Below are 20,644 nucleotides of genomic sequence, written 5' to 3' on the forward strand. Positions count from 1 at the left end.
TAATTTGGCGAGTGAGCGTGGAGTCGCGAAGCCATCCCAACGGAGGCGAGTGAGGGAGACGCAGAGCCTTTTCTCCAGATTGTATTTGGTTTAATCCTCACCGTTAAGGGGGTTGTTAGTGAAGGCATCAAGAAGGCTTCTTGGTGGAGTGGAGTAGGTCCTTGGGTTGGACCGAACCACTATAAATCCGGTGCACACTCTCTATATATCTCTCTTTATCTCTTTTGTATGTGCATTTGATTTCTACCTTGGTTTTGTACTTAAGCTTAGTTTTCCCATTTGTTTTTAATTCAGCACTAATTTGGGAAAAGTTTTTGAAACCCAATTCACCCCCCTCTTAGGTTGCCATCACCCCTAGGTTTTCAATTGGTTTCAGAGCACAAGGCTCTTATTTAGGTTTCTGAAATTTCAAAAATAGAAGAGAAAAAGATAATGGCAACCTCTTCCGGATGTGTTGAAGGACAATCCGTTTCTAGACCCCCATACTTTAATGGTTCAAATTATGGGTATTGGAAAACCCGGATGAGTTTCTTTTTACAATCTTTAGATTATGAAATGTGGGAATTAATTGAAGATGGATACATTGCTCCCACAAGTGAAAGAAGTAAGTGGTCGGCCGCTCAAAAGAAGAGAGCCGCATTGAATGCTAAAGGAGTGAACACAATCTTTTGTGCTCTATCTCTTGACGAATTCAATCGGGTTTCTATTTGTAAAACGGCTAAGGAAATATGGACAATCCTTGAAACCACTCATGAGGGGACTTCACCAGTCAAGAAGTCTAAAGTTAATCTTCTTGTTAGTGACCTTGAAGCATTTAAAATGTATGAAAATGAATCCATTTCCGAAATGTACTCTCGTTTTACTAATATTGTTAATGAGCTTGAAGGTTTAGGTAAAACTTATACAAATTTGGAATTGGTGACGAGGCTTCTCCGGTGTCTTCCATTTAGTTGGGACCCTAAGGTCATGACGATCGAAGAATCTAAGGGTCTTGATAATGTGAAGTTAGATGAGTTAGTTGGATCCCTCATTACACATGAAATGAAGATGAAGAGAAGGGAGAACCAATAAGCCGAAGCATCAAGGCTCAAGGAGAAAGATAAAGGAAAATCCATTGCCTTTGCCACCAAATCATCATCTTCTTCCTCGAGTTTCGATAGTGATGAATTGGAAGCTTTCAAGAAGTTTAAGAAAATATGGAAGAAGAAGGGAAGAAAAGATAAGAATAAAAAGTAAGAAAAGAAAAGAGAAGAAAAGAGGAAGGAAGAAAAGAAGAAAGAAGAAGATGAGCAACCCCGGTGCTTCGAGTGCAAACAATTGGGACACATAAGACTGGATTGCCCTGTCCTCAAAATGAAGAGAAAGAAGAAGAAGTTTGGGAAGAAAAAGAAGGCGTACGTGGCTACATATGATGGACTAAGTTGTATCAGTGGGAGTTCTTACGAGAGCTCGAGAGAAGAGAAGTCCAACTTTTGTGTCACCGACGGTCTCCCATCAACTACCATATGCTTAATGGCAAGCATCGATGACATTGAGGTAAGCTCCCATGACTCTTCAAGTTCTAATTCTAGTGATAATGATATGTCATATAATGAGGTTTGTAAAACATTGGATTTACAATTGAGTAGAAATAATGTTTTAAAGAACAATCTTTTTCATATTGAAAAAGAACTTGAAACATTAAAATTAGAATTATCTTCGAAATTTCAAGCTCAAGCCCAATTGGAAAATGATTTAAGGCTTGAAAATAAGACCCTTAAGGGTTGCTTTAGTGAACCTGAAACTCAAGTTTTGAGCTTTCAAAACTTGGCAAGTTCATCGAAGTCTTTTGAAGATGAAAGATTTGTATTTTCAAACCATTTAAATCATCTTCAAAATGAAAATAAGAGGCTAAGGATGTGTCTATATGGTTTTATGAATGGAGATAAAATTATAGACATAATCTCAAAAAGGCTAGTTCTAAGCCTAAACATATTTATCATGATAGAACTAGTCTTACTAATCCCTTAGTTAGATGCCATTATTGTAGCCTTCATGGGCATTATCAATTTCAATGTGCATCTAAGTTGAGTAGGGATAGCATTGGGACCAAGAAAGATTGGTTTCCCAAAGCCCAAACTTGATTTCATATTAAAATTGGCTTAGTTTAGGGGCTTATACTAATCTTGGAATATCTTTTAGTGTTTTTAAAGCTCAAGGGTCTAAAATGAATTTTTATATTTTTTCCTTGGCATTTCTAGTATTCTATTCTCCTCTCCTATATTAAAATTGATATTTTGATAGAGGGAGTTTGTATTTCCAATGGGGGATATTTAAAACTTGCTTTGTTCATTTAAAACCCCTTTTTTAACTAAACCTTCCTTAATTGAATTTGTTAATTAAAAAGGGGGAGTTGTAGTTTGCATAATTTCCTTGATTTAGGGGGAGCTACATAATTGAAATTTTTTATTCCCTTTTGTTTCTTGTCCCAATTTTTTGTTGATGCCAAAGGGGGAGAGAAATGTCTATGCTTTTATTAGAAAATCTCTTGTGGTTATTATCATAAAAAAGGGGGAGAATGTAAGCCCAATAGTTCTCACCCTTGGCATTTCATTCTTGTTTTGATGATTCCAAACACAAGTGATTTTGAGTCACTTAATGTGTTTGATTGTCTTTAGTTGTAGATCCCATTAGTGTGAATTCAAGGAAGCTTGGATCAAGGCCTAGAAGCTTAATTAGAGACCATTTGGAGTGCCATAGAATCTTTAGATCCAAGAAGTGAAGGTGACTTGAAGCCAAAGTTCAAGAGAAGATTGAAGTGCTTTTCAAGTCAATTTAGATTGTACTCCTCTCCTTTGTTTTTAGAGATGTTAAAGACACTTAACAAAGTTTTAAAATGAACTTAAAAATCTATTTGAAAACTCAGGAAAATGTATTTGAAAACTTAGGACAAAAGCCCAAAGACCATGGCCCAAGTCCCTGAAATTTTTATTAAAAGAACTGAATTTTCAAATAGGGCTGGTCGACCGAGGTTCCCCGGGAGACTGCGGTAAGGTAGTTGGAAGTCCAACACCTACCAAAACATAGATTCAGGAACATTCCAGCATGGTTGGGCCGGTCGACCGCCATAGGGCCGGGCAACCGCAGATAGGGATCTGAACAAAAATAAAAATATTCAGGTTGCTCTCGGCGGGCGACCGCTATATACCCTATCGACCGCGGCGATAAGAAATTTCAAATTAAAAAGAGAGCGCCCGATAGGGAAGGCGACCGCGATACCTCAGTCGACCGCGACGGTCTCGAAAAGTAGTCGTTGGGGCTTGCAGGGCTTGACTTTTTTAACCCAGTTAGTTTTACCCCCAAACAGTCATATTTTCAAGTGGGCTATATATACCTTATCTAAAACCATCTAAACATCTTTTTGCAACATCTCGAACATCCATAACATCAAATCAAAGTTGTTTTAGTGCCTTTCTCATATTTAAGCAAAGAAGTGGATTAGGCATACATTTGTATATCTTCCATCTATCTTTTGTAACCCTCTTGAAGGGATTTTAATTTTTCTTTCTTTAAAGATTATTGTAATTTGGCGAGTGAGCGTGGAGTCGCGAAGCCATCCCAACGGAGGCGAGTGAGGGAGACGCAGAGCCTTTTCTCCAGATTATATTTGGTTTAATCCTCACCGTTAAGGGGATTGTTAGTGAAGGCATCAAGAAGAGTTCTTGGTGGAGTGGAGTAGGTCCTTAGGTTGGACCGAACCACTATAAATCCGGTGCATGCTCTCTATATCTCTCTCTATCTCTTGTGTGTGCATTTGATTTTTACCTTGGTTTTCTACTTAAGCTTAGTTTTCCCATTTGTTTTTAATTCCGCACTATTTTGGGAAATGTTTTTCAAATCCAATTCAGCCCCCTCTTCGATTGCCATCACCCCTGGGTTTTCATTCACCCCTCTCTTGGGTTGCCTATTGGGATTTCACTTGGTATCAAAGCTAAGGCTCTCATAGAAGCTTTCTATTGAAAACCTACAACAGAAAGATCATTTGGAAACCTATTGGCGTCTAGACTTCCATGCGTTGATAGAACCGACTGTTAGCCTAAGGGTTCAACAAGTACTCCCATTGAAATGTTTTGATGATTAACAAACTCAATTTGTTATAAAAACGGTTTTATACACTAATGATTTCGGTTGGGAAAGTTATTGTGTTCATAACTTTAGCATCCTTGAGATTGAGGAACAAATGACAAACATTCAAGCTCAAAGGCATGAAAAAGGCATCACCATCACAAAGGCAATTCAAAGACAAAAGAAGACCAACACAAAGGCAAGTCAAAGGTATTCAAAGACAAGTTTGAACTCATGCCTAACAATGAAGGCAATCAACTCAAAAGTTCAAGCTTGGCTAAAGCATCAATGGAGTTGAGTGAAGACATGTCAAAGCCCCTACAAGGTGCCAACAAGATTGAAGACCAAGCAAAATTAGAATGTAAATGGTTTATCATGTATAGTCTAGGTCTAAGGCACAAAGGGGAGTTAAAATCAACATAAATAGAACTAAATAGGTTAGTGAATGTTCATAGTGGTGTCCCAACATCGTTGGACCCTCATGACATTCCATTCAACTTGATAAAATAAAGTTCCAAAAGCCAAAACAAAATCAGCACAAAATATAAGAAAAATCTGCTGTGTATAGGCTTCTCGGCTCCGAGAATATTCTCGGAGCTCCGAGCTCAGAATTCTGAGAAAATTCTCGGAGCTCCGAGAATGGTTCCAGGTTGAAAAAAGAATAGGACTATGGTCCGCTCCGAGGTCCGAGCCCGGACTCCGAGAAGGCCGTTGAGGAGCTTAAAAAAGGCAGATTTTCTGTCCTCTATAAATATGAAGCTTGGGACTTTTGGGGAACCATCTAAGGAGTTTACAAAATATTCTAAGAGCACTAAAAAGCATTCATTCTCCTTCTCCTCAAGATTTTCACTCTCCATCTCTTTCTTCTACCTTTACCTTAGATTATTCTTGAGAGATTTTAGGGTTTTTCATTTAGTTATCTTTTTCTTGTGAGAGTGAGTGAGCTTTACATGTAATTAGCCTATCTAGAGGCATGCAAGCTAAACCCTTTCATCTTCTTTGTATTTGGCACAAAGGGCGCCGTAGAAGACCCTTGGAGCTCGAAGCTCGATTTGTACAAGAAGGAAGGAACGCTGTATTTAAGTTCCTTGGGGAAGATAGTGGAATCCTCAAGGAGAGCAACTTGAGAAGAGTGGAGTAGGTCTTGAGCTAAGACCGAACCACTATAAAAATCCTTATGTCAAAGCTTCTTTGTCTCTTCACCTCTTTTTTTGTGGTAAGCATTTTACTCTTGCTTTGAATCCTATTTTTAATTTCTTATTCAATCTAAAACTAGTGCCATCAAAGTTTTCAAAATCCTTAAAATTTGAAAAGACACCCAATTCACCCCCTCTTGGGTTGCTAAGTGGAATTTCACTTGGTATCAAAGCATAGGCTCTTACGTTGGACTTCTCTTTGAAAACCTACAAGGAAAATATCCCAATGGCAACCTTTTCTCATAGCAATGAGGGGCAATCCACTACTAGACGTCTCTTCTTCAATGGCTCAAACTATCCATATTGGAAAGCTAGAATGAAAGTGTTTTTTAAATCTTTAGATTTTGATATTTGGAGAAACGTCCAACGTGGATATAAAGAACCTAGTACTAATATGGACCTATGGGATAAAAATGAAAGAAAAGAGTCCACTATCAATGCAAAGCAATGAATGTCTTGTTTTGTGCCTTATCTCCCGAGGAGTTCAATCGAGTGTCTACTCTTGAAACCCCTAAGGAGATTTGGGATATGCTAGAGGTAGCTCATGAAGGTACAAATCAAGTGAAAGAGTCCAAGATGAATCTTCTTTATAGGGAGTATGAACTATTCATGATGGACCCTAATGAAACCATTGCCGAAATGCATACTAGGTTCACAAACATAACAAATGGTTTGAAATCATTAGGTAAACAATTGTCCAACAAGGAATTAGTTACCAAAATACTTAGGTCTTTACCTAAAGATTGAGATCCCAAAGTCACCGCCATTGAAGAAGCAAAAGATTTATCAAGAATGGGCTTAGAAGACTTAATAGGTTCTTTGATAACTTTTGAAATGATTTTAAAAGGAATAGAAACCTTAAACAAACAAAAGGATGATATAAAAAAGAAAGGAATAGCTTTTAAAGCAAGAGTTGAGAGTGAAGAAGACATGCAAGATGATGATCTTGGTCTCTTCACAAAGAGATTCAAGAAATTTCTTAAGTTCAAGAAAGGAGGCAACTCTAGCCAAGGAAGAAATAGGCCTTCAAGCAAAGAGGAGATGAGATGCTATAAGTGCAACAAGGTTGGTCAAATAAGGCCAAATTGCCCACTCATCAACAACAATGACAAGAATAAGAAGAATAGAAGAAGTGGCAAAAAGACTTTGTGTGCGGCGGCTTGAGATGAAGGAAGTGCTTCATCCGAAAATGAATCCAACGGAAAGGATGAAGATGACCTTTGCTTCATGGGACTCATCGATGTGACATAAGACATCTCCGTATCCGAGGTAAATGATGTTAATGATATGTCTCATGAATTCTCTAATGATGAACTATTAATTGCTTGTGAAAAAATTCATGAAAATTTGGATTTACAACTTGCCAAAAATAAAATCATGAAAAAATCCTTGTAAGATATAACTAGGGATTTTGGGTTCTTAAAAAAGGAATTTGATTTGCAAACCAACACAAGTGAAAAATTAATTTTGGAAAACAAAGCCTTAAATGAAGAAGTAGACAAATTAATTTTAGAAAACAAAAGCTTGAAAGAGGAAAATGAGAAACTCGTTTTGAAATGCAAAGAACTTGACTTAACGTTTAGAAAATTCTCATGTGGAAAAAATAAAGTAGATGAAATTCTTGAAAATAAGCTTGTCTCTCTACAAAAAGTTGGTCTTGGATACCAACCCCTTTCTAAAGGAGAAGCCACATTCAAGAATAAGTTTGTAATGTATTCTTCTCACATGCATGCTAGCACTAGTGGATTTGTCCCTAATTGTCACTATTGTGGTAGAGTAATACACTTAAGGTTTGTATCCAATGTTAAGAAATCAAAAGCATCTAAGTTTATTTGGGTTAGAAAAGATGAGCTTTATGATGTTGCTAACCTTGAAGGACCCAAGAAAAAGTGGGTACCTAGAACTTCAACCTGAGCCTTGATTCTTGTAGGTGTGCTTGAAAGGAAAACCCTCAAAGGACAAGTGGTTCTTGGATAGCGGCTGCTCAAGGCACATGACGGGAGACGTAACCAAGTTCGCCTTCGTCACCATGAGCCATCAAGGAAATGTCACATTTGGGGATGATACAAGAAGCAAAATCATCGGTGAAGGTACCATCAAAATTAAAGATATTAAAGTTGAACATGTTTTGCTTGTTGATGGTCTTTTATTTAATTTGATAAGCATTAGTCAACTATGTGATCTTGGTCACAAACTTCTTTCTGAAAAAGATAGATGTAAGATTTTGAATGCTAAGAATAATGAAGTTGAATTTGTTGCATATAGAGATGGTAATATATATTCATTAGCATTAGAAGACCTTGAAAATCAAAACATCCAATGTCTCTCCGCCATGGATGATAACCCTTGGTTATGGCATAGGAGACTTGGTCATGCTCATATGGATTTGATTTCAAGATTGTCTTCTAAGAATCTTGTGAGAGAGTTACCTAAACTCAAATACATTAGAGATAAAGTTTGTAGTGCTTGCATTCATGGAAAACTCTACCTCTTATCTACTACAACTCCTTCACATGGACCTATTTGGTACCATGAAGACTCGTAGTAGAGGAGGAAGTAGATATCTATATATAATTGTTGATGACTACTCTAGGTTTACTTAGGTGTTGTTTTTAACTAGTAAAGATGAAACCTTCAACAAATTTGTCAACTTGTGCAAGATAATTCAAAATGAACAAGGGGTTTTCATAAATGAAATTAGAAGTGATTATGGAACCGAGTTTGAGAACATTGAGTTTGATATCTTTTGTAATGAAAATAGAATCAAGCACAAGTTTTCGGCTCCAAGAACTCCCCAACAAAATGGGGTAGTTGAAAGGAAAAATAGATCACTTATTGAAATGGCTAGAACCATGTTAAATGAGCCCAATGTTCCAAGAAACTTTTGGACGGAAGCCGTTCACACGGCTTGCTATATTTTAAATAGAATGCTCGTTAAACCTCACCTTAACAAAACACCTTATGAACTATGGAGTGGAACACCCCCCAAAGTTAGCTATTTCAAAGTTTTCGGTTGTAAATGTTTTATATTAAACATGAAAGACACCTTGCACAAGTTTGATTCAAAATCCAATGAAGGTATCTACTTAGGCTATTCAACCCCTAGTAAAGCTTATAGAGTCTATAACAAAAGAACTCAAATTGTTGAAGAATCCGTGCATGTTAAATTTGATGAGTCATTTGAACCTCCTAAAGTCATTAATGAAGATGATGATGGTGCCAATTTTCTAGAGCCTCATAGTTAAATAGAATCCATTGTTCAACCTTTAAAAAATCTTGATTTAGAAGGTCAACCTATAGAAGAGCTTGAAGTAGAAGGTCTTTCCAAACATAGTAGAATCATCTCTAGTCACCCATCTACTCAAATCATAGGTAAAACCTCACAAGGAGTCAAGACAAGATCTCACTATAGAAATGTTTGTGCCAATATGGCCTTTATCTCCCAAATAGGACCCAAGTCCACAAAAGAAGCCGAAAATGATGAATTTTGGATGGTTGCTATGCAAGAGGAACTAAACCAATTTGAGAGAAACCAAGTATGGAGGTTAGTTATTAGTCCTAGTGATCACCCAGTTATTGGGACTAAATGGGTGTGTAGAAACAAACTCGATGAGCATGGAGATATTCAAAGAAATAAAGCTAGATTGGTAGCCCATGGTTACAACCAAGAGGAAGGTATCGTTTATGATGAGACATTTGCTCCGGTTGTTAGATTGGAAGCCATAAGGATGCTACTTGCATTTGCATCCCATAAAAACTTTAAGTTGTATCAAATGGATGTGAAGAGTGTATTCCTAAATGGGTATATTATGGAGGAAGTTTATGTTGAACAACCTCCCGGTTTTGAGGATTTCAAATACCCTAATCACGTATATAGGTTGGAAAAAGCCTTGTATAGTCTAAAGCAAGCTCCTAGAGCTTGGTATGAGAAGCTTAGCTCCTTCCTATTAGAGAGTGGCTTTCAAATGGGCACGGTTGACAAAACCTTGTTCATTAAAAGAAAAGAAAAAGATATGCTTATTGTTCAAATCTATGTAGATGATACAATATCTGGTGCTACCAATGATAAGATGTGTGAAGAATTCGCACAATCCATGAAAAAAGAGTTTGAGATGAGTATAATGAGAGAGCTTACCTATTTTCTAGGACTTCAAATCAAACAATGTAAAAATAAAATTTTCATCAACCAAGAGAAGTATACTAGGGAACTCCTTAAGAAATTTGGCATGGATAGCTCACAAATCAAGCCAACTCCTATGAGCACTTCCACCAAATTAGAAAATGATGAAATTGGCAAACCGGTTGATGAGAAGAAGTTTAGAGGAATGATAGATAGTCTATTATATTTGACCGCTAGTCGGCCGGATATAATGTTTAGCGTGTGTATTTGTGCTAGGTTTCAATCGGCTCCTAAAGAGTCTCATTTGAGTGCCGTTAAGAGGATATTCAAATATCCCAAAGGAACTCCTTCTCTAGGTTTATGGTATGAACGATCGAATGAATTCAACCTAGTAGGATTTTCGGATGCCGACTTTCCCAGTTGTAGAATTGATCGAAAAAGCACAAGTGGCACTTGTCAATTTCTCGGAAGGTCTCTAGTGTCTTGGTTTAGCAAGAAACAAAACTCCGTAGCCTTGTCTACTACCAAAGCCGAATACATTGCGGCCGGAGCTTGTTGTGCACAAATCCTATGGATGAAAAACACTCTCATGGACTACAATCTTGCATTTAGTAATGTTCCAATTCATTGTGATAATACAAGTGCCATCAACTTGATAAAGAATCCAATTCAACATTCTAGAACCAAGCACATAGAAGTAAGGCATCATTTCTTAAGAGATCATTCTAAAAAAGGGGATATTGAAATTACATACATCCACACCCGTGAACAATTGGCGGATATCTTCACAAAACCCCTTAATGATGATAGATTTTGTGACCTTATGAGTTCACTCAACATTTGGAGTTTGGATCAAGTCAAAGAGTTTGCACATGAAGCATGAATAGTAGACAATATTCTCCTTGTATATATATATATATATATATCTTGTCTTGATAGTGACTACATGGTTTAATATGATCCAACCCTAACTCTAAAACTCACTCAATTGGTACCCATAGCCCACTTTGTTTGAAGGGGGAGTCGGTACCATCACCCTTAATTAAGATACCTAAACCTTTGGCTATGTACCATCATCTAAACCTTTGGTAAGTCATATGTGTGATTCATGCATTGGATCATGGTTTGAATTTGCAATGTCACCTATAAACATATCTATCTATGTGTATGTGTGTATAGTGTTATGCATGAGTGTTAAGAAGGACCCCATGTGTATGTGTCTATAGTGTTATGAGTGAGTGACTTTGAAATATCACCTATAAGCATAGGTAACTATGTCCTCTATACAACAAAAAAAAAAAAACTCTTAGAAATCCGAGAATAGGGGTAGAGGGAACCTGGAAAAGGTTCTCGGAACTCCGAGATTTCATCCAGGTGCTTCCTCGGAGCTCCGAGAATTGAAACAGAACAAAATAAAAACAAATATCCGTGTTCTCGGAACTCCGAGATTTTTCTCGGAGCTCCGAGAATCGGGCCAGGGCCGATCAAAACCCTGGACCCGGTTCATTTTTTTTTATTTTTTTTCTCTCATTTCCCTCTTCCTTCCACCTCTCTTCAAACCCTAACTCTCTTGGTTCCTTTTTTCCTCATTTTTCACCTCACTCTAACCCTCATCCACTCTCTTTTCCCTTCCAAACCCTCATTTTTCCATCACAACCTTATTTTTTCCTCCAAAACCCTATTTTCTCCCTTGCAAACTCGTTTTTCACCATCCAAACCCTACGTTTTTGCCCTTTTTACTATATCCCCATTTTCTCACCACTTTCTCTTCTTCCTTTTACATTTTGTTTCCATCTTTCTCCCTTTGCTTCTCTTTTCCTCTCTTCTCTCCTTGTTTTTCTTCCCATTTAGGGTTGTTTCACTTCATTTCTTCACTCATCCTCCATCCTAGGTTTCCTCTTACCATGCCTCCTAAAACCAAAACTCTCAACATTGGAGGCTCCTCCTAAGTTGCAGATCCTGAATAAGTTCCCGAGGACGTTCCCGAGGAAGAAGGGCCTTCATGGAAGAAGGCAAAGGCCAAGGCTGTGGCGGCCGAAGTTGCGCCCAACTTCTACTTTACTGGGGATAAGGCCAAGAAACTCTGGGGCGATGTCGGCACTCGGGGCGTCCTCATCGGTAGGTACATTGATCCCCCTGTCCTTCTCTATTTTGATTTACAAGCCAAGTTTGATGCCCTCTATTGGACGCCCATCCTTCACATCAACGAGCCCATTTACCCTCGTTTGGTGCGTCTCTTCTAGGCCAATCTCTTTATTTCCCCTTCCTACTTCAAAATCGAATCGAAGGTAAAAAAAACTCTCATCAAAAGCAACTATCACACATTTGCCACACTTCTTGGGATTAGCCATGACGACTTCTTACACTATTTTTGACTGGAAGATGGGACCCATTCACTTGATGATATTGATCATGACACTGTCTATGGTCAGATTACACGGCGCTACAAACCTAATATGCCCGTGCAAGCTACCGACCTCATTCCGGTTGCGCGCATGCTCCATAATTTCATGTACCACATCTTCATCCCTCGTGCTGGGATGCATGAAGCCCTGAGACCCTTAGAGGCCTATATTATCTACTGCATCTTAGATGATCGCCAGCTTTGTCTGCCTTATATTATGTTTCGCTATATGTTTCAGACCCGTGGCCGCTACTGCTCTTCCTCGTCCTATGGCATGATTCTCACCCGTGTCTTCCGCCACTTTGGAGTCATCTTCGATGGAGAGATGACCATGACTCCTACTGCCCCGTTCGATGATCAGACCTTTAACCGCATGGCCGTTAATCAAGAAGTAGTTGACATTGTCTCGGATGACGCTGATTCTGACAATGGAACCGGAGACAAAGCAGAGGCCCAGGCTGCACAGGCACCCCCGCCCTCACAAGATACTTCTCAGTTCTGCACTCGCCAGGATTTGGCTCACATGCAGGAGGCCATTGAGCAGTCCATGGCCTCACAGTTTGAGAGGCTGTCTACTCATGTCGACTCTGAGATCTCCTCTCGCTTCCAGACTCTTACTACCCATGTTGATGACCAGTGGGCCGCCTATTACCACTACCTCTCTAATGGCCAGTGGGGCCAGCAGCCGGGCAGCTCTTCTCATCAGCCACCGCCTCCTCCAGAGCATTAGATGGCTTTAGTTCTCTGATACTGGATATCATTTTGATCAGACTTCTCGTGTCTCTTAGGCTTATCTATATGTTTGCATTTCGCTAGGATGTATTCGGATCGTTGGTTTTTTGTATGGATCCTATTTAGATGGCTGCTTTGATGATTGGTTGGCTCCTTTTGGGCTGTATTCGATTTATATTTCTGTCGCTGTTATGATGTGTCGTGGATGCTATGTCCTTTGACTAGTTGTATGTGAAATTCCAAGGGTAGGCCTGAGTACTTACTCTAATGGCAACTAATGAGGAGGTAAAATTAGGTTCCTAACAAGTTTTAATCTTTCGAACACTTCTAACCCAATTTTGAAGATTAAGAGATCAAAATGAAAATTGAGCACACAAGTTAAATCCTAAGTGCAATGCAAATGTAAAGCAAGAGATAAGAGAGAGTGCACCCGAGATTTAAAGTGGTTCAGTCCTCAAAACGTGAGGCCTACTCCACTCCACCAACAAAATCCGTTGATGGCTTCACTATTTGATCTTCTTAACTTCGGTGAAGATCGGTGCCGATTACAATTCCAATTGCCTTTAACCTTGGTGGCAATCCTCACCACGGAGAGTGGGCTTCGCTTCTCCGAACACTCTCCCGAATACAATCTTTTGAATAAGAAAGAAAGAACAAAAAAATCCCTCACAAAGGGTTTAAAAACTTTGTAGAAGATGTACAAATTTGAGCCTATGATCCAAATCCTAAATCTAGAGGATGAGAGGCATAAACAAGCTTGATTCACTCTTAAGATTTTCCAATAGGTTTTTATAGTATTAGGATTGATAATTGGGAAGTTTAGAATACCCATATATATATAAAAAACCAAATATGACCGTTTGGGGGCATAGTCGTAATTCTGGCAAAGTTCCCCAACGGATATATTTTTTCCCGTTATAGTGGTCTCGGAGTTCCGAGAAATTCTCTCGGAGTTCCGAGAATTTCTCTCAGAGTTCCGGGAATACAAACAGAAGTTGGGAAAAAGCTACTGGACCAAATCTCGGAGCTCCGAGGAACTTCTCAGAGTTCCGAGAAGCCTATATGCAGCAGATTTTCAATTCTTGTTTCTTATTCATTGGGGCTTCCAACTCTACACCAAGTTGGGATTGTTATGAGGGTTCCAAAGTATTGGAACACCACAAGGACAATCTCTTAAACATTTAGGGTGTGTGAGATTTACATTATTTATGCCTCTAAACACCTAAACTAGGATTGGATCTTTACATTCTAAAACGACTTCGATCTTCAATTTGCGATGCTTCACGTCTTCATGCGTCTTGGATCTCCGATATCTTTGGCCTTCCTAATGCGGTCCAATGAGAGCTTCTTGGCCATAATCCAAGCAATCTTGTCTTAGCACAATCATGATCTACAACTTAATCATTCAAACACATTAGTGATATAAAATCACTTGTGTATTGGAATCATCAAAAGAAGATGGGAATGCCAAGGTGGGAACCATTGGGCTTACAATCTCCCCCCTTTTTGATGATGACAAGCACAAGAGATTTTCCAATAAAAGCATACATATATTTTCTTACACTAGATTTTTCTCCCCCTTTGGCATCAATAAAAAAGATGGGATTAAAGAAAATCAAAGGGATGAAATTTACAAATTTTAAGCTCCCCATTTTTCAAGGAAAAAGACAAACATAAAACTCCCCCTATTTAGAGTTTTTATTCAACACATGAGGGGATATAACCATAAAAAGATATTCAATTACAAATGCAAGCCCCTAATCTAAGCACATATGAAGAGAATCATATGGGGGCTTTGGAAACCCAAGCTTTCTTGGTTCCACCACAATCCCTAATTTTAGATGCACATTGAAATTGGTAATGACCATTGATTCCACAATAATGGCATCTAACATGAGGGTTAGATAGACTAGTCCTATCATAAAATACATGATTAGGTCTATGACTAGCCTTCTTCAAGATTATGTCAATAATTTTATCACCATTTAGGAATCCATGGAGACATAATCTTAACCTTTCATTTTCATTATGAAGATGGGTTATTTGATTTAGAAAATCATTAGTGTCATCTTCATAAGATTTGGAAGAGCTTGCCACATCTTGGAGTTTACCAATTTGGCAAGATTTCTCATCCAAACAACCCTTAAGGGTTTTAATCTCAAGTTTAAAATTTTCAATTTGTGCTTGAGATTTAGATATGGAAGAAGAAGACTTATTTTTCAAAAAATCAAGTTCACTTTCTAATTTTGAAATAGATTTTTAAGAACTTTATTTTTTGAAATTTGAGAATGCAAGGTTATGCACAATTCATCATAAGATATGTTTCCACTATCACTACTTGATGAATTACAAGAGGGGTTAGAATTTACCTCATGTTCATGGGTGAGTGCCATGAAGCAAAGATCATCCTTATTAGCCTCTCCTTCACTTGAAATTTTGCCTGACGTACTTGACGCATCCCAAGCGACGACAAGACCCTTGTTCTTCTTCCAATCCTTCTTATTTCCCTTATACTTTGAGGAAGATGAGTTGAGAAGAGGGCACTCCGGTCTTTTGTGACCCGTCTTTTTAGAGTTATAGCATCTTATAACTCCCTCAACTTCACTTTCTTCTTTCTTCTTCTTTTTATTCTTTTTATGCTTCTTTCTCCTTAAGCTTTTGAATTTTCTCAAAGCTTCTTCTTCATCACTATCCACCTCACTTGAGGAAGATGAGTCCGCTTTCACTTTGAGTGCTAAGGATCTACTCTCATTTCCTTTCTCTTTTGGCTTCTTCTCCTCTTGTCGGCTAGTGAGGAGCATCTCATGAGTGATAAGAGATCCTACAATCTCCTCCATAGTTAGCGACTTGAGATCCTTTGATTCTTGTATGGCGGTTACCTTTGGATCCCAATGTGGAGGAAGTGACCTAAGCAACTTACTCACAAGCTCATTTTAGAAAATCAGGTATACATTTCGGAAATACTTTCATTTTCACCCATTCTAAACATTTCATATTTGCTCTTTAACAAGTTTATTTTGGAATCCTTGACTTGTGATGTTCCCTCATGGGTGACGGCAAGAGTATCCCAAATAACCTCGGCGGAATAAAATAGAGCTACTCTATTAAACTCCTACGTAGATAAGGCGCAACACAAAGAATTTATAGCTTTGTAATTTAAATTTGCATGTCTTTTCTCTACAAAATTCCATTCTTCAAATGGCTTGGACGGCAAAATGTATCCATTTTCAACAATATGCCAAAGCTCCACATCTATCGAAAGAAGTGCGCATCCTTGTCTTCCAATGTCCATAGTTGGACCCATCAAAGAAATGAGGTCTAGTTGTGGAATGGCCTTCCGGAAGTTCGGTTCCATTTATGTTTTCCATTTCATAATTAGAAAATTGCCAAAGATCTTATGATCTTTCCATTGTTAAAATTTAAAAAAAAAATTTATCAAAGATTTTAAGAAAAGAAAATCTTTTAAGAGACAAGGCTCTGATACCAAGTGAAATTCCAAGGGTAGGCCCGAGTACTTCTCTAATGGCAACTAATGAGGAGGTAAAATTAGGTTCCTAACAAGTTTTAATCTTTTGAACACTTCTAACCCAATTTTGAAAATTAAGAGATCAAAATGAAATTGAGCACACAAGTTAAATCCTAACTGCAATGCAAATGTAAAGCAAGAGATAAGAGAGAGTGCACCCGAGATTTAAAGTGGTTCGGTCCTCAAAACGCGAGGCCTACTCCACTCCACCAACCAAACCCGTTGATGGCTTCCCTATTTGATCTTCTTAACTTCGGCGAAGATCGGTGCCGATTATAATTCCAATTGCCTTTAACCTTGGTGGCAATCCTCACCACAGAGAGTGGGCTCTGCTTCTCCGAACACTCGCCCGAATACAATCTTTTGAATAAGAAAGAAAGAACAAAAAAATCCCTCACAAGGGTTTACAAACTTTGTAGAAGATGTACAAATTTCAGCCTATGATCCAAATCCTAAATCTAGAGGATGAGAGGCATAAACAAGCTTGATTCACTCTTAGGATTTTCCAATAGGTTTTTATAGTGTTAGGATTGATAATTGGGAAGTTTAGAATACCCATATATATAGAAAAAAACCAAATTTGACCGTTTGGGGGCATAGTCGTAATTCTGGCAAAGTTTCCCAACGGATATATTTTTTCCCGTTATAGTGGTCTTGGAGTTCCGAGAAATTTTCTCGGAGTTTCGAGAATTTCTCTCAGAGTTCCGGGAATACAAACAGAAGTTGGAAAAAAGCTACTGGACCAAATCTCGGAGCTCCGAGGAATTTCTCAGAGTTCCGAGCTTGGAGCTCTGAAAATTCTCTCGGAGTTTCGAGAAGCCTATATGCAGCAGATTTTCAATTCTTGTTTCTTATTCATTGGGGTTTCGAACTCTTCACCAAGTTGGGATTGTTATGAGGGTTCCAAAGTGTTGAACACCACAAGGACAATCTCTTAAACATTTAGGGTGTGTGATATTTACTTTATATATGCCTCTAAACACCTAAACTAGGATTGGATCTTTACATTCTAAAACGACTTCGATCTTCAATTTGCGATGCTTCACGTCTTCATGCGTCTTGGATCTCTGATGTCTTTGGCCTTCCTAATGCGGTCCAATGAGAGCTTCTTGGCCATAATCCAAGCAATCTTATCTTAGCACAATCATGATCTACAACTTAGTCATTCAAACACATTAGTGATATAAAATCACTTGTGTATTGGAATCATCAAAAGAAGATGGGAATGCCAAGGTGGGAACCATTGGGCTTACAGTATGCCCTTCTATGTAGTGCCATTTCACATCATCTATATATATATATATATATATATATATATATATATATATATATATATCTTTGGTTTGCAGTGCGGTGTGCTTCTCTGTTCTATTTTTTTGCTCGGCTACCTTGTCTTGTGCCTGCTTTCTCTCTTGCATTTCACCTTAGTTGTCTCCTTCGCTCTCACATACCCTCTTTCCTTTTCTTCCACCTTTTTGGGGCTGACAAAAGGGGGGGAATATTTGCGCTCCCAAGTCATAATATTATGCATATATTGAGGAGGAGCAAAGTTTCATGCTTAGAATTTTGCAATCAATTTCCATCATTAAAATTAATGCTTTAAATATTCAATTAAATCAATCTCTTAGGGGGAGCATAAATTATTCTATTCATCCCTCAAGGGGGAGCTCCTACCCTATAAAGCAAATTGTGTTTTTCATCATAAAAAAGGGGGAGATTGTTAGCCCAAGGGTCCAACAAGTACTCCCATTGAAATGTTTTGATGATTAACAAACTCAATTTATTATAAAACGGTTTTATACACTAATGATTTCCATTGGCAAAGTTATTGTGTTCATAGCTTTAGCATCCTCGAGATTGAACGACAAATGACAAATCATTCAAGCTCAAAGGCATGAAAAAGGCATCACCATCACAAAGGCAATTCAAAGACAAAAGAAGAGCAATACAAAGGCAAGTCAAAGGTATTCAAAGACAAGTTTGAACTCATGCCCAACAATGAAGACAATCAACTCAAAAGTTCAAGCATGGCTAAAGCATCAATGGAGTTGAGTGAAGACATGTCAAAGCTTCTATATGGTGCCAACAAGATTGAAGACAGAGCAAAATTAGAATGGAAATGATCTATCGTGTATAGTCTAGGTCTAAGGCACAAAGGAGAGTTAAAATCAACATCAATAGAACTAAATGGGTTAGTGAATGTTCATAGTGGTATCCCAACATTTTTGGACCGTCATGACATTCCATTTAACTTGATAAAATAAAGTTCCAAAAGCCAAAATAAAATCAGCACAAAATATAAGGAAAATCTGTTGTGTATAGGCTTCTCGAAACTCCGAGAAAATTCTCGGAGCTCCGAGAATGGTTCCAGGTTAAAAAAAATATAGGACTACGGTCCGCTCGGAGCTCTGTGCCCAGACTCCGAGAAGACCGTTGAAGAGCTTAAAAAAGGCATATTTTCTCTCCTCTACAAATATGAAGCTTGGGTCTTTTGGGGAACCATCTAAGGAGTTTACAAAATATTCTAAGAGCACTAAAAAGCATTCATTCTCCCATCCTCAAGATTTTCACTCTCAATCTCTCTCTTGTGCCTTTACCTTAGATTCTTCTTAAGAGATTTTAGGGTTTTTCATTTGGTGATCTTTTTCTTGTGAGAGTGAGTGAGCTTTACATGTAATTAGCCTATCTAGAGGCAAGCATGCTAAAACCTTTCATCTTCTTTGTATTTCGCACAAAGGGCGCTGTAGAAGACCCTTGGAGCTCAAAGCTCGATTTGTACAAGGCGGAAGGAACGTCATATTTAAGTTCCTTGGAGAAGATAGTGGAATCCTCAAGGAGAGGAACTTGAGAAGAGTGGAGTAGGTCTTGAGCTAAGACCGAACCACTACAAAAATCCTTGTATCAAAGCTTCTTTGTCTCTTCACCTCTTCTCTTGTGGTAAGCATTTTACTCTTGCTTTGAATTCTATTTTTAATTTCCTATTCAATCTAAAACTAGTGCAATCAAAGTTTTCAAAATCCTTAAAATTTGAAAAGACACCCAATTCACCCCCTCTTGGGTTGCTAAGTGGAATTTCACCGACTATGAATCTTGGTCGATCCGTATGAGGTCTTATCTTATGAGTCCAGATTGTGAATTATTGAAATAATTGAAAATAGTTTTGTACTAAACTCTAAATCTAGAAAAATTAATGATCATGATAAGAAGTTGTTTTCATTGAATTCAAAAGTTGTGATTGCACTTTCTTGTTCTTTACCATATGACATGATTGAAAACATTTCATCTTGCAAAAATGTCAAAGAAATTTGGACTATACTTGAAAAGAACTATAAAGAAAATATTTGTCTTATGGCATTAGAAAATAATTTTGATGATGATTTACATGAATTCACTAATGATGAATTGTTAATTGCATGTGAAAAACTTCATGAAAACTTGGATTTGCAATTATAAAAAATAAGACTATGAAAAATTCTTTGCAAAACATAACTAAAGACTTTGACATTTTAAAGAAAGAATATGATTCGCTTGCCTCTACTAATGAAAACTTAATCTTGAAAAATAAATCTCTTAGTGATAAGGTAGAAAAACTTTTGTTGGACACAAGAAATTTAAACAATAAAAAGAAGAAGAACTAAAGACAAGTTCATCTCTTGAAGCTAGTTTGAAGAGATGAAACTAGAAAATGATAAAGTTGTGTTGAAAAATCATAAGCTACAAGAAAAAAAAGCTAATCATGTTTGTTCTCATAACCATTCTTGTAGTTCATCTCGTTCCTCATCTACTAGCTCATATTCTCATGATTTTTGAGGTAGATTTGGACATTACAAATCTATATGTAGACTTAGATTTGTAAAAAGTAACAAGTTTGTATGGATTAGGAAAGATTCATTGTATAGGACAAACTTGGATGGATCGAAGTTGGTTTGGGTTCCAAAATCCCGTTCTTGATCTATTTCATGGTCTTAGTAGATTTAGGGATTGTGCTTAAATGTTTATATCATTTAAAATTTGTTTGCTAGATATCATGTACTTTATGATTAAATATCATATATCTAGCCAAAGTTTGTTAGATACAACATATTATATGAATTTGGCATTCATGTATCTAATCATGTTGTGCCTCAAAGATATATCTTATAATATTTGGATACTAGTCACTTTATACTAAATATTGATTGTTGATCTAGTATCAAATCATATTTTTCTAGATACCTTACACTCAATTTTCATATAAAATTGCATATCGAGCGGGTTGTGCTTAATTGGAAAATCAAACTTAGTGGACAATTCCTCTAGTGATTCATCATTGCACTTTTGTATGATAACTTAGTCATAGGTTTAATTTGGTTCAAGTCAAAAGTCACCTTCACAATCCTTAAAGAACTAAATGATTATGAAGCTAAAATAAGAAATCTAAATAAACAAAGATGGGTCAAAACACAAAGCTTATTGAATTTCAAAATCTACAAAATATATCATGAGAAATTCATAAGTTGATTCATTAGCCTAAGATGACTCTCATTTATGAGAAATTTTTGAAATCACTTTACTTCTGAAAT

The 20,644-nt window shown here is 37.5% G+C and overlaps 1 protein-coding gene across 1 annotated transcript; it reads left to right on the top strand.

Annotated features, from left to right (window-relative positions):
* The first annotated feature begins 432 nt into the window (after positions 1-432).
* Positions 433-1,071, top strand: LOC143853940 (uncharacterized). The gene has a single exon (XM_077363635.1). The coding sequence runs from the start codon at positions 433-435 to the stop codon at positions 1,069-1,071; it is 639 nt and encodes a 212-aa protein (XP_077219750.1).
* The last annotated feature ends 19,573 nt before the right edge of the window (positions 1,072-20,644 follow it).

Source organism: Tasmannia lanceolata, unplaced genomic scaffold (genome assembly GCF_043159265.1).
Source record: "Tasmannia lanceolata isolate RefF3 unplaced genomic scaffold, GAP_Taslan_0.1 ptg000020l, whole genome shotgun sequence".
NCBI lineage: Eukaryota > Viridiplantae > Streptophyta > Magnoliopsida > Canellales > Winteraceae > Tasmannia > Tasmannia lanceolata.

Bases quoted from the DNA above. Each gene is read 5' to 3' on its own strand.
- LOC143853940 (XM_077363635.1), top strand. From the start codon at position 433: ATGGCAACCTCTTCCGGATGTGTTGAAGGACAATCCGTTTCTAGACCC.